At 37.8% G+C, this 15,977-nt stretch overlaps 1 protein-coding gene across 1 annotated transcript in view; it reads right to left on the minus strand.

The window, feature by feature from the left end:
• The window catches only part of LOC143222418 (uncharacterized), a 102,073-nt gene extending 89,262 nt beyond the window's left edge, over positions 1-12,811 (minus strand). Inside the window, exon 1 of the mRNA XM_076448920.1 lies at positions 12,400-12,811. Within this exon, the coding sequence (XP_076305035.1) occupies positions 12,400-12,520 (121 nt within the window). The 5' untranslated portion in view covers positions 12,521-12,811. The remainder of the gene's footprint in view (positions 1-12,399) is intronic.
• Positions 12,812-15,977: the final 3,166 nt, after the last annotated feature.

Genomic DNA, 15,977 nt, shown 5'->3' on the forward strand with positions numbered 1-15,977 from the left:
TATTTGCTTCCTTTATTTAATACTTTTATGCAGTATTTTAGTAGATATGGGAAGAATATGTTTAATAACCAAATTCTAAGATTCATAAGATTCCAAGTGTAATGTTTATCACACCAAACATGCTCGCCCTTTCAGCAGTGAAGGCGTTATAATATGACGTTCAATCCCACTATTCGTTGGTAAAAAAGTAGCTCAAGAGTTGGCGGTGAGTGGTGATGACTAGCTGCCTTCCCTCTAGTCTTACACTGCTAAATTAGGGTCGGCTAGCACAGATAGCCCTCGAGTAGCTTTGTGCGAAATTCCAAAACAATCCAAGCCGTAATGTTTATTGTTTATCTATTATTTAATCGCGGGTACCTCCTGTATCTAAGCTTTTTAAAGTAACTCTAAACTTCTGTAACATATCTATCTTCAAAGGGTTATGATTGACATTAGAACTAAGATTATTTTAAAAATTACTAATAGTAATTAATAATACTTATGACTCAGTCATTACATAAATATTGTTATAAAAGAAGATAATTAAAACATCATATTGATGAGCAATTGGACCCATCCCCACATAGGCAGTGCTGCCGCCTGTCGGAGAAGAAATTTAAAAAAAGTGAAAAACCCTACCTCTCATAAAATACTATTCAACTCACAATTATCTTCCAAAATTTGTGTGTTATACATTGTGTCTTTGCACCGTATCTAACAATTATTATTATATATACATAGGTGGATTTAAGTTTTTGTAAAATGTGTCTAACCAAGAAAGTGCTTTAGGTGGGGTTAAGTGTTCGAGTATCTGTAACCTGTAGAACACTCTAGTTGGGCTGACGTTTTCGAAGTATTTTTAGTCTAAAACGTGGTGTAGATGAATTTACGTTTTTCTAAATATATCAAATATGAGAGTCAACTGTGATATACATACATATATAGATCAGGAAGCGAAGAAAGGTATCCCTGACCGAGTCGCAGTCTCTAGGTTGTTGACGATTATACGTATCATCTATGGCAGCGTCTAATATACCCCAGGATCTCGAAAAGATAGAAAATAAGGTTTAAATTATTCTTGCAGGTTAATGTGTTCCATCTTAACTTCTGCACGACCAAGAAATATCCTTCGAACATGCCAGAACATTCCTCCAACTCCGAGTCAAGGCTGATAGAGTTATTAAACTCTTATGATTTATCTAACGTGAGGAAACTGTTAGAAATTTTTTCCAACTATGAGTTCTGTAGTGACATTGTTTTGGGGGAAATTGAGTGATGTGAAAAATCCACTAACTGAAGATCAGATGTGAAGCATTGCATTGTCTCGGTGAATAACAAAATGTGAAATGATGCGAGTGATCGTGTCAAAGGTCTGCCATTTTTATTACTGAGGAGGAAAGTTTTAGCGACAACCAATGATTAAGTGGCCAGAAACAGCAATGTTTGCACGGTCTGAATTATACAGGGTGTTGGGAAAGTCACTGTGCACTTATATATTTATTAACAGACGTGTTTCAATATAGAATACAGGAGATAAATATGAATGACAATTATAAACAATGCTGAAAGTGACCACAGTTGACATCAATACAGGCCTGGATCCTCCTTATTTTGTTTCTAAACACCGCTATCAGTTGCTGGTTTGAAATAGACTGAATAAAATATGATTACAAAACTGCACAGTGACTTTCCAAACACCCTGTATAATGCCAAAGAGAGATAAAACGGTATGGAAGTCGCTGAATAGTTTGTGAAACATTTAAGAACATACACTAAATTTTAAGACTATTGTATAAATATGTAAAATGCATTAAGAACCTTGAATGATAGACACGAGGTTGTGCAAGATGAAGTAGAAAGATAGAGTTCGTCGAAATCTCTTGAAGAACCAACTTACGATCACTAAGACAGTACTTGTATCTCAGAACGGCTGGTATGGGTATTAACATTTTTATTGATAAGCAGAGAACAGTGTTTCGACCTTCCTTGGTCATCTTCAAGTTAACCTTTGTTAACACCCATACTAGTCGTTCTGAGAAACATTTTTATTTCAAGTGGTTTCTTGTCATCAAGAAGTAAGACAGTACTTGTGGTAGGAATAGTGGGAAACATTGCTGCAAGTAAAGAAATGTACAGAAGCGTGTGTTCCTCATTAAACATGTGTGACCAGACGTATCTTGTGTTCCACATAACTTGCCATAGTGGATGGTGATCTGTGAGTTTGTGGATAAAACACGTAAAGATGACTTTTTATGTGCCATTCTAAATACTTATCAAAAGTGTTGAAAGTGATGTAGCGAAGGTAATCCGTGATAGATGGTGTAGAGCTGATGGCGTGTGTATTCTTAGGGAAGAGAGCTCCTGTAGAAAGTAGAAATTTCATCCATATTATAGGAATTGAAGAACGATTGTATTAGTGTGATAGCTAGCGACTCATCAACTTCGTGATGGCCAATAAATTACTGGATGTGTCTGCGCAAAATATTGGGTTTGCAGATATTCCAAGTTATTTGAACAATCACAAATTATTTGAGATTTAAATAACCACGTAAGAAGCATAATAGTTTGGTTGTTGTTTGGTTAGACTTTGCAAATATAAGTGGATTAATTCTGCACACATTTATATAGTTTTGAATGTATCTTCTCTGGGTAGTGAATTGGATTAAGTGTTTGGCTGAATAGTACTAGGAATGTTTGTAATCTGGTTTATCCACGGATTTGCAGAAATTGAAATATTAATAGGGTGCCCTATTCTTCCATTGATGTTTGTGATGGGGATGAAGATAATTGAACCCAGCATTTGAAAGAGTTTGGTTTGATGGTAACGTTGAACAGCCATCTATTTGGATCTTTATAGATGGTCTTATGGGTTGTATCAAACGTAATTTAAGACGATAAACGGATTCACTTAGTTGGATGTGAACAAGGACTGAATAACGTTAAACCCAAAGAAACTAGAAACATGTCACTGAGACTTTGCAATGTCCAGAAGGTACACTGCTGGAGAGCATTCCAATTATGTCAAGTTAGTTGAGAACATCGGGAATGGTATTAGATTCAGGTAATTGGTCGTGGTAAAGTGTTAACAATGGGCTCAAAGACTGTTCTAACTGGAGAACTGGAGCTTTGGTGTTATCATTTTGGGCCGTTGTTGAGGTGTTTTTTTTTGTCTTTCTAACTGTATATATTATCATATTACAAGGATTAAAGCCACTGAACGAAAAATGAGCGTATGTTAGTAGAATGACCAATCATGCCACAGATGCTGACATCCTAGCATCATACAGTGGGATATCAAAGCAACAACTGCCAACTGTTGAACAGTATTGAGTGCAGGAATGTTCGGTTAGTGATGAATAATAAAGTATTTGTCAGTGGTTTCTAAGAACATCTAATCAGTAACTAGAACTGATGATAACTGTATAGCAAGCCAGGTCACGGATGATGTTATAGTGGACGCAAAGTTTCATGAAGATGAAGTGGTGGTGTCAAGAGAAAATCTGTGAAGTGCAAATTATTTCGAATAAGATTCACATCAGTCACACCAGGGGTCGTGGATTTACTAGTAGGGTGTATGTGAACAACATTTTCCCTAAAGTTAAATTTTGTTTTGCCAGACCCATTGCACTAAGTGTCTTGACTACCGATCCCAGCAATCAAGAAATAGGAAATGGTAGATTCTGACGTATTTCCATGCCCCAAGTCGGTAATTTGGTTCATTAATTGTCTGACTAATGACAACCACGATTTATTAACTTCATTGGAGACTGCTGAAGAAGCAGTGAGGTTACCACGGCTGAAAGAGTATCAGAGATATATTTGAATGCATTACGTAGAAGAAGGAAGTCGCGTGATTACACGTTCGCCATCAAGGACCGTAGCGCGAGCTATTTATAGGTTGTTGGTTTGAACAGGGACTTCACTTTCACGTTCTCGTGGATGAAGCTGGACAAGAAGTTATTATAGTGGAAGGTATTAGAGCTATCTTGCAACTGACTGTTGCAAAATGTGGCGATCATATAGTTTATCATGGAACGGGAGACGCTCATTGGCGAGACTCGTTGGTAAACGTTATTGAAATATATTGAAAATAGTCTGAAATATACGAATAATGATAAAGTGAATGAAAGTCGAATAGTTGAGGCAAGATGTACGAGAGTTATTGGCAGATCAGTTAATCATTTTGTAAGTGATGTGAGAGTGTGTTGAAATAAAGTCAAATGGACGATTACCAAGTTTTAGAATGCAGTAAAAATTGTTTCAGCTTAATATGTGAACAATACCTCCACCACATACATTGTTTAATACCATGTTACAATAAATCCAGATAAAACGGATCATTTTGGTAGGACAATGATCATGTTTAACTAAGTTATAGAGCGAAAATAGTGGCCTTGATCATCCAATATCTAATCATTTCTACGTTGAGTCATAGTTCAAGCATATACGAAGTTTCGTACAAATCGAGTCAACTGTTAGTGAGAAATTTTGCTGGCTAACACACACCTACAGGGGTAAAAATATAATCTATGTTCATCTCAACTTCAGTTGAAACGTATTTCTCTAAAGACTGGGGTTGGTGGGTGAGGTAGTAATACTTACTGTATTATGATGGTTCGGAAAAAAAAATTTGGAATTTCGTACAAAGCTACTCGAGGGCTATCTGTGCTAGCCGTCCCTAATTTAGCAGTGTAAGACTAGAGGGAAGGCAGCTAGTCATCACAATCAACCGCCAACTCTTGGGCTACTCTTTTACCAACGAATAGTGGGATTGACCAGTACATTATAACGCCCCCATGGCTGAAAGGGCGAGCATGTTTGGTGTGACCCTGATTTGAACCAGCGACCCTCGGATTACGAGTCGAATGCCTTACGCGTTTGGCCATGCCAGGCCCATGATGGTCCAGAGATAGGCTTAGAGCTTAATTGTAATATTATGTATTTCAAAGGATAGTGAACGGATTTTAAAGGATATTTAGTATCTCTTTCACATTTATATATAATTTACTACTATTAGAACAACAAACACAAACGTTTACAACAGCACTGGTGTGATACAATTTTTGCTCAAATTCGAAACATTGGATAATGATAAAGGAAACCCATCTTTTAGGGATATGTCATAAAAATAATAAACTCTCTCTAATACACGTAGAACATTAATTGTTTTTATCACAAGTAGCTTAGATATGGCATAAGGTTCTTCAAAAAAACCCATATTATATTGCATATCTAGTCGTTGTTCTCAAAGGCCAGGATGTTTATGTTTTTGCCTTCTCTCTCTTAGATCGCTGATCTAAAGAAGTAACTTTCATTGTATTGGATCGTGAAACTCTTGTTCGATTCTGCTGTCAAAGAAATGTCAGGCCTTGTTTGGTAAAAAGAACAAAACAAAAGCAATTTCTAAGAAAAAAAAATGGATGTTCACTTTCCCATCAATACCCTAAGGATGCAAGAAATAATAATTCGTCTTTTCAAGACAATTGGCTCTGCAAAAGCCTATCTTCCTTTTGCTCGTCCTTTCAGCCGTAGGTACATTATAATGTGAGGGTTAATTCCATTATTCGTTTATAAAAGATTAGCCCAAGAGTTGGCGATGGGTGTTGACGATTAGCTGCTTTCCCTTTAGTCTTACACTGCTAAATTAAGGACGGCTAGCGCAGATAGTCCTCGAGTATCTTTGCGTAAAATTCAAAACAACCAACCGTCGCACCAAACATGTTCGCCTCTTCAGCCGTGGGGATGTTATAAAGTGACGGTCAATCCCACTATTCGTTGGTAAAGTATTAGTCCAAGAGTTGACGGTGGGTGGTTATAACTAGCTGCTTTCCCTCTAGTTTTACACTGCTAAATTAATGTCGGCTAGCGCAGATAGTTTTCGTGTAGCTTAGCGCGAAATTAAAAAAAAAAGCAGACAAACCTACACTCTCACACATAACATGATTCAAATACCTAAAGTGTGTTGAAAATGATAATACTGAAGAATATCTGAGTGGATATCATGATATCACGCTTATAATTCAAGCTAACTAGGATCCTCGAAAAGTCAGTGTCACACATAACAGGACTTCAATGGAACTTTGAAGTTTCATGGATATTTAACACAATTCCTATTTTATATCCATTCATTCTTATATCTTAATATGCTTCGTGCACCGTTGTCATCAAGGCAGAAAATCGAGCTTTATATCTATTCTTTAACGTATTTTGAATCCGGAGTGTAGATGGTGGAATATGCCTTTTCAAGTAACGTTCTATATAGGTGGCAGTATATTCTAGGACTCATACGTCTTCCTTTTAAAAAGTGTCACCCAGAAACATTCTGCTATTCAAAAAGATTCACAAAATATTATGCTTTTTAGACCATATATATATATACAATACACGCAAGGAGACACCGAGAGACGGGCATAGAGATGTTAATATTAAAGAAAAACATTAAAAGCCAAGCAGATATTAAGACAAAAATAATTTTATCGAGTGAAAGACTGATTTATAGACAGAGTTGTAAAATAGAAATGACGAAAGATATCTTTTGGTCAGGTGAATAATAAGATAAACATTAATTCTACTAAGAGGTCATTTTGAGAGAAAACTTATAATGAAAGTGGAAAGGAAAATAAAAGCATTCGTTTGTATATAGGAGTGATATTAATGTTTAGCTGAAATAAAAATATTGTAACAAAGAACCTTACATTCTTTATTCAAATAACTGGAATAATTTTGACAAAAAAATTGTTTTAATAATGCTATTGCGTTTCTTCTGTCTTCAAAAGATTTAAGCAAATAATAGGAATTTGTTAACTTAAGTCAAAAGTTTAAAGGTCCGGCATGGCCAGATGGTTAAGGCAATCGACGAGTAATCCGATGGTCGCGGGTTCGAATCTCGATCGCACCAAACATGCTCGCCCTTTCAGCCTTGGAGGCGTTATAATGTAACGGTCAATCCCACTATTCGTTGGTTAAAAGAGTAGCCCAAGAGTTGGCGGTGGGTGGTGATGACTAGCTGCCTTCCCTCTAGTGTTACACGACTAAATTAGGGACGACTAGCGCAGAGAGCTTTTCGAGTATCTTTGCGCGAAATTCAAACTAAAAAGCACTTTATATCTTTTTACATGTATTTTGGTTATTGAGTGCAAAACCACTTAATGAACTATCTGTTTTCTGCCAATCGCGCGTTAAAATGCGAATGTTCATGTTCTAAACTGTGAGACTTATCACTGAGCAACATGAGGTTTTTATCCAACCAGTTTTTTTATATTTCTAAAGTCTCTTTTTCGATTAATGTATAATTATTTTATTATTTAATATTATAAGCACAGAGTCTTGAAGGAAAAATAAACATTGAAAACAACTCAAACTATTGTAAAATTTGATAGAATTTGTTTGTTTGTTTTGAATTTCGTGCAAAGCTACTCAAGAGCTATCTGCGCTAGCCATCCCTAATTTAGCAGTGTAAGACTAGAGCGAAGGCAGCTAGTCATCACCACCCACCGCCAACTCTTGGGCTACTCTTTTACCAACGAATAATGGGATTGGCCGTACCATTATGACGCCCCCACGGCTGAAAGGGCGTGTCAGTTTGGTACCATAGGGATTCGAACCCGCAACACTCAGATGTGAGTCGAAAGCCTTAATCCACCTAGCCATGTCAGGTCTCAATTTGATAGAAGGGTACCCGTACAAGGAACAATTTTGTGTTTCAATCTCCATCTTTTGGAAATGGAGTATTTCCAACTCCAACTGTTAACATATTTTACAAAACACTGAAACTTTTGTGACTCCAAAATGTCAGTTTCAAGTGTTTTTGAACGTCCTGAATTTAGGCAGATGTGAGGGAAGGGCTTAATTCAGCTACTGACATACGTCACGTGATATACCTAAACGATCAAGAACATTGATTAGTAACGTTCGATCTCCGCCCTCTTTGCTCGCCATCACATACTGTGTCCACCAGGTACAGTACCTTACAGTTTCAAGTGCGGTATTTAATGCGCGAAAGCCTCAAATCATTTTAAGTCCGAAACAACATGTGCACAACTAATGTGTAGTTTATTGGGTTTTATTCTTCGGAATTGCGAATAGGTAGACCGTCCTTACGTCTGTTTCCGTTTTCGTCAAAACATTTTGCTATTTCGACGGAACGTAATGAAAGATATCGACTTATGCGTTAATTTGTTGTCTAGTTGGCACAGGTGTTGTATAATATAGAAAGCTTTCACACTGTCCCTCGTACGTAGTTTGTAATGAGATGGTTGCGTAAGCTTACGCTTCTTCGTTCCTTCATTGTGGTCTAATGAGCTGTTTTACAGTACAATGATATCAACTTTCCGTATCAGTCCTGCATCAAGAAATTCTGACTGTATATATATATATATATATATACGCTCAGTTCTTCGACTGCTATTGTTAATGCTTGTTTGTTTTGAATTTCGCGCAAAGATACTCGAGGGCTATCTGCGCTATCCGTCCCTAATTTAGCAGTGTAAAACTAGAGGGAAGGCAGCTAGTCATCACCACCCACCGCCAACTCTTGGGCTACTCTTTTACCAACAAATAGTGGGATTGACCGTCACTTTATAACGCTCCCACGGCTGAAAGGGCGAGCATGTTTGGCGCGACTCGGGCGCGAACCCGCGACCCTCAGATTACGAAGCGCACGCCTTAACGCGCTAGGCCATGCCGGGTCATTTTTATCATACTTTACAGAAAATAACGCTACCAAGTGAATTGAACATTAACTTAAGAAGCCACAGCTTATTAATAATAATAATAACAAAAAAGAACAACACTTTAATAACGTTGTCGAAGGATTATAACACCTCCCGTATCAAACCTATATAGGCCAGGCACGACTAAGTGATTAAGGCTCTCGACTCGTAATCTTAGGGTTGTGGGTACAAATCCCGGTCGCACCAAACATGCTCGCTCGTTCAGCCACGGGGGCGCTATAATGTAACGGTCAACCCCACTATTCGTCGGTAAAAGAGTAGCCTAAGTGTTGGCGGTGGGTGGTGATGACTAGCTGCCTTCCCTCTAGTCTTACACTGCTAAATTAGGGACGGCTAGAGCAGATAGCCCTCGAGTAGCTTTGCGCGAATTTCAAAACAAACAAATCAAACCTATATAAACCGTGTTTTTGTTTAAGAGGAGTCTCTCTGAAGTTACAAGCAGAAATAGACAGACAGGAAATAGACAAGTTTCAATATTACATCCTATCTTAAGAAAGAAAGCAAAAACAAAAAAATCACGAGTTTGGCTATTACTTTCTTGACTGGAAGGCACGTGTAGAGTGATTACCAAAATAAATAAAACAAACAAAAGTTGTAATGCAAATAGTAAGAAGAGGAGACGAAACGGATTTGGTGAAAACACATAAAACTATTCATTTTTATCATCTGTAGCCGGTTTAACGCGTTAAAACTTTCACAACCACACTTTAAAATCCCATCGTGCCTGTGGCATGTGTTTAACAAATTATTGAACTAGTTTTTGTTTTCATTAAATAGTCTTTGGAATACAAAATAATTGTTTGTGTGAATTTCGTTAAACCTGTCTAATCAAACGAAATTATTAATAAGAATGCTGTAGAGATGATCCGGCACGGCCAGGTGGGTTAAGGCGTGCGCCTCGTAATCTGAAGATCGTGGGTTCGCATCCCCATCGCACCAAACATGCGTGCCTTTTCAGCCGTGGAGGCGTTATAATGTTACGGTCAATTCCACTATTCGTGTGTAAAAGATTAGCCCAAGAGTTGGTTGTGGGTGGTGATGACTAGCTGCCTTCCCTCTAGTCTTACACTCCGAAATTAGAGACGGCTAGCGCTGATAGCCCTCGAGAAACTTTGCGCAAAATTCGAAAAATAAAAACAAACAATTCAGTTGATGTATACCGTACAAAAATTAAACGGTTTAGCCCTCTACTGGACCCATTACGAAATTACGACGATCAAAAATATTTTATTCACATTTCTTACATGAATAATTCTCCACTGCACACGCGCAAAAATGTGTGGGTGAAATACCTTTTGGTAAGTTGTGATTGAGTACGTTACCTGAAAGTCACATCATTTAATTGAGGAACCAGCAAAAATAAGTGTACGATTTATCTAGACCAGTCCCCCGCTGGTATAGCTGTAAGTCTTCGGATTTACAACCCTCAAATCATGGATTCCCCTCGGTGGACTCAGCAGATAGCCCGATGTGGTTTTGCTATAAGTAAACACTTATTTAGACTATCTGAAGGTAATAGCGATGAAGTACAGTGTTTAAGTATTCCTACGTGTATTAAGTACCAAAGACCGGCTTCTTATCTGGATACTACAGTTTCTAACAGAGGTTAATGAAATCTTTCCAGGAATGTACGACATCAAAGTTATACAAATATTGCAACACCGTTAAATCTTTCACGCGTATATTAAAATAGTGTTAACAGAAGTTTACACTTCATGAAAAGCAATTCTGAAATTCGAATTTTTAATGGATATTCCGTTAGGGAAAATAAATAACAGTTTTTTTCAGTGTAGTACGGCAACACTCCTGACTCTATGTTATTCATATTCATTGTAGTACGGCAACACTCTTGACTCTATGTTATTCATATTCAGTGCAGTACTGCAACACTCATGACTCTATGTTATTCATATTCAGTGTAGTACGGCAACACTCATGACTCTATGTTATTCATATTCAGTGTAGTACGGCAACACTCATGACTGTGTTATTCATATTCAGTGCAATACGGCAACACTCATGACTCTATGTTATTCATATTCAGTGTAGTACGGCAACACTCATGACTCTATGTTATTCATATTCAGTGTAGTACGGCAACACTCATGACTGTGTTATTCATATTCAGTGTAGTACGGCAACACTCATGACTCTATGTTATTCATATTCAGTGTAGTACGGCAACACTCATGACTCTATGTTATTCATATTCAGTGCAGTTCGGCAACACTCATGACTTTGTGTCATTCATATTCAGTGTAGTACGGCAACACTCATGACTCTATGTTATTCATATTCAGTGTAGTACGGCAACACTCATGACTCTATGTTATTCATATTCAGTGTAGTACGGCAACACTCATGACTGTGTTATTCATATTCAGTGTAGTACGGCAACACTCATGACTCTATGTTATTCATATTCAGTGTAGTACGGCAACACTCATGACTCTATGTTATTCATATTCAGTGCAGTTCGGCAACACTCATGACTTTGTGTCATTCATATTCAGTGTAGTACGGCAACACTCATGACTCTATGTTATTCATATTCAGTGTAGTACGGCAACACTCATGACTCTATGTTATTCATATTCAGTGCAGTTCGGCAACACTCATGACTTTGTGTCATTCATATTCAGTGTAGTACGGCAACACTCATGACTCTATGTTATTCATATTCAGTGTAGTACGGCAACACTCATGACTCTATGTTATTCATATTCAGTGCAGTTCGGCAACACTCATGACTTTGTGTCATTCATATTCAGTGCAGTTCGGCAACACTCATGACTCTATGTTATTCATATTCAGTGTAGTACGGCAACACTCACGACTCTGTGTCATTCATATTTAATCTTGAGTGTCGATACGTGTTACTATTTGATTAAAACACACACTTGGAAATACAGCTATTTGATTATAAGTTTTAATAAATCTCATTTATTATTTATCTCTCCTTCCTTGTAAATCGATTTAGTGATCGATTCGGAGAGTTCTAAGAGTTTATTGTTTGACATCATGTTGATATTCGGGGTAAACACAAACACAAAATTATCTTTTTAATATGATTTACATTTGTACCTGCAGCAGCAGTGGTTAAAAATATTGTTTACCCTTTAGTAAGTTAAAGCAAGAAATTATTATTAAGATATTAAAAACATTGACACAGTGATATATTACGAAGTATGTGTCTATCTTTACCCTAATATGTGCAAAGAAAGTGCATTATATGCAAAACGTGAGCTGAGCCTAGGTGGTTCACACGCCTCAAACACACTGGGTGTATAAATTCGTCCAGTTTCACGTGCGTGACAAGTTTTCCTGGACCTTGTACAAACCCCTGGAACTTCTTTCTTAGCACACTGGTCTTGAAATGTTATAAAAGTGAAAAAAGATATGTTTATAAACTGTTATGAATCATGTATATGTTATAAAACTGTGTTCCGCTTGAAATATCAGACGTTGGAATCATGTAACCAGGTAACAAGCAACAAAGGTTCAAACGAATAGAGAAGCAAGTGAGAAAAACTAAACGTTTAAAGGTTAAATATTTAGGTGATGGAAGTTTTGTAAAAAAGTAAAGTAGTTATACGAGGTTTCAGAATTATGTTACAGGATTGCGTACTGGGTGCAGGAGGTTAGAAAACGTTTAATAAACTTTCCTGGAAACATAAAAGATTCTCACCTGCTATAGAAGAGTCTGGAAGTTCCAATCGAGATCCCACGAGCTCTACAGCTGTAACCAGGAGCATCCACGGATAAAACATGTGGATTCTAACTCTTGAACAGGAGGCGTGAGGACTCATTTCTAAAGACGTAAAAGCAAGTGGAAATCACAAGATCAAATTGTGCTTCAAGCTCCCGAAGCAGAAAGATCTCATACTGAACTTGCTGTTAGCTGTTTAAGTTTAACACCCAAGATTCAATATGTTTCTTTATACTTTCTAAGGGGATTCATCGAATACTGACTTGTTGGCAACTAATCAACGTCACGTGCTATCTGAAGTGATTATGTTGCAGCAGGGGAATAATCGTCACGATTGCGTACCTGAAATGACAGCCTTGTCCTCGCCCCTGTAAACAGGCATGAACCGCCGGCAGTGGCGTTAGTAGAGTGAGAACTGAGTGATGGCCCTTCAAAAACAGCTTCCAAGGCTTCGTCACGTGACGCAGTGACGTTTGCACACGAAGACTTTCGAAAGCTGAAGGCACGGGAAAACATGGGTGCTACATGAAAGCAACATTCAAGTTTTAGTTTACTCTTTCGGACGACGTAAAAGAGATATACTGACAGTCGTTGTGCGTTTTTTACAAAACTTCTTAAACGTCCATTTCTTTTCAAATTATAGCACATCATGTCTGTCACTTGTTCAAAAGATTTTAAGTTAGACCCATATATAAAAGGTTTATTGTTTTATATGAAAGTAAAGTTTTGAACTTCACGAAGACGGTCTTTAAAATCTGTAAATAAATTACATATATTATATATATAGACAAATACAGTGTAAACATTTAAGTAAATGACGTTTACGCGTCCGGCATGGCCGAGTGTGTTTAGGTATTTGATTCGTAATCCGTAGGACCGCGGGTTCGAATCCCTGTCACACCAAACATGCTCGCCTTTTCAGCTCTGAGGGCGTTATAATGCAATGGTCACACACATTATTCGGTGGTGAAAGAGCAGACCAACAGTTGGCGGTGGGTGGTGATGACGAGTTGCCTTCTCTCGTCCCCCGCTAGTACGCTAAAATCAGGGGTTCGATTCCCCTCGGTGGGCTGAGCAGATAGCTCTTTGTGGCTTTGCTATACGAAATACACACACACACGCCTTCTCTCTGGTCTTATACTGCTAAAATAGGGACGGCTAGCGCAGATAGCCCTCGAGTAGCTTTGCGCGAAATTCAAAAGACAAACAAACAGACATTCATGTATTTCTTTTGCTGCAAATAAAATTATATTTGATTTAAACCGATACACACAAACACCCCACGTTTTATTGTTAGGACTCACGCTGTACCATTTTTATTCTAAAGTTATTTTTTATTTCACTAGAGTTATATATGATTGATAAATATATATAAACTGTAATTAAACTGAAACGTGTAATCTATAGTACGCCACTAACTCAACTTTAAGAAAAATCCACACACGCTAATTCTTTCTTTCTATTTTGGTGAAACTGATAAAATAGTGCGAGCATAAGAAAAGTGAACACAGTTCGAAATGTGAATCGTAATATGAGAAAAAAGAACGCCACATGTGTTTATCTATATTTGTGGCACAAAAAGTCCTCTGTGAGCGAACACGTGGTCAAAGATTGATTGATGTATCTGCCTATATATTCATTTATCGATCAATCTATGTATCGATCTATCGATCAATAACCTGTGTATAGGAATAAATATGAAAGAAAAACCTACCAAAACTGAAGCCCTACACACATACAATCAAAGATCTCGGTTTTTATGACACACACCTGTTTTATTCATACTTGACAATAAAAACGCCCCCTATTGAAAGAGAAAAAAATTAATTTCACAGACACTTTTGAAGGCCCGACATGGCCAGGTGGTTAAAGTACTCGACTCGTAATCCGAGTGTAGCGGGTTCGAGTCCCATTACACCAAAAAAGCTCGCTCTTTCCCCCGTGGGGGCGTTATAATATGACCATCAATCCCACTATTCGTTGGTAAAAGAGTAGCCCAAGAGTCGGCGGTTGGTGGTGATGACTAGTTGCCTTCCCTCTAGTCTTACACTGCTAAATTAGGGACTGCTAGCTCAGATAGCCCTCGTATAGCTTTGCGCGAAATTTAAACCGAACCACTGTGAAGTTGATTCGTGATTTTATTAAAGTGCACAATTCTACGTCTAATCTTCGGTTGGTTACATGATTTGTATAACTTATTACATTTTGTTATTAACTGACATGCTGAGATTCAGCAAACGGGTAATAAATGTGGTAAAAAACATAAAAAATTAAATTTTGTTGTTGTTGTTTTGAATTAAGCACAAAGCTACACAATGGGCTATCTGTTGTCTGCCCAAACCGGGTATCGAAACACGGGTTTTAGCGTTGTTAGTCCGCATACATTCCGCTGACCCACTGAGGGGCTTTAAGTTTTGAATTTATTACACTGTGGAAATTCTCGATTCATTTTTATACTTGTTGTTCCCAGTTAATTTTGTCATATCTTATGAGGCAGATAAGAGTTGTACAATTTAAAAAAAATAATAATTAATCTCTTGCGCAAGTAAGAATTACAGTTATCTACGCGCAGCGCCAATTAATATAGCCTTTCCTTTTCAGGCTACCCCCTCCCCATAGGCTTCGCTGTATGTCTGCGGACTTACAACTTTAAAAACCGGGTTTTGATACCCGTGGTGGGTAGAGCACAAATAGTACATTGTGCTTAATTCAATACAACAACAACCCTTTTAGCCTTCAAATTTTCTACAATTATACGTAACGGTACTGAATTATCGTAAAAAATTCTAATAGTTTTTGCCCCATTTGTAGAATAAGCGCTCCCTTTTAAGTGAAACATATATATAAAATTAGACTGTTTCTCATTCGTTGTCATGCGAGGCCCGGCATGGCCAAGCGTATTAAGGCGTGCGACTCGTAATCTGAGGGTTGCGAGTTCGCATCCCCCTCGCGCCAAACATGCTCGCCCTTTCAGCCTTGGGGGCGTTATAACGTGACCGTCACTCCCACTATTCGTTGGTAAAAGAGTAGCCCAAGAGTTGGCGGTGGGTGGTGATGACTAGGTGTCTTCCCTCTAGTCTTACACTGCTAAATTATGGACGGCTAGCGCAGATAGCCCTCGAGTAGCTTTGTGGGAAATTTAAAACAAACAAACATTCGTTGTTTGAAGTCAAATCAATTTCATTTTGCTTCGGTATTATTTAACATTATCCTACGTAAACACTGGCTAAGAAATATGTGTATTGAAGCCACATTATTGCTACTGTGCTCAGTGTTGAATCTGAGAGCTTGTGACACACAGCACAGATAAACCATTGTGTAGCTAGCTTCCTGCATAACCCAAATACACAACCATCACATGGTATTTTACGTCAGCAAGTCTTCAGAATAAAACAAAATTACACATAACCAAATTCTTTCGTAACCCTAAAAATATCCATTCAGAAAAACGTTATGCAAACTCCATAACTCCTTTTGTTTTTTAACGCACCTATGAAATGAATATCATATTGAAGACTATATAGGTTTCGTTAGGTTACACTAGGTGATTAATGTTT

This window comes from Tachypleus tridentatus, chromosome 8, assembly GCF_004210375.1.
Source record: "Tachypleus tridentatus isolate NWPU-2018 chromosome 8, ASM421037v1, whole genome shotgun sequence".
Lineage (NCBI taxonomy): Eukaryota > Metazoa > Arthropoda > Merostomata > Xiphosura > Limulidae > Tachypleus > Tachypleus tridentatus.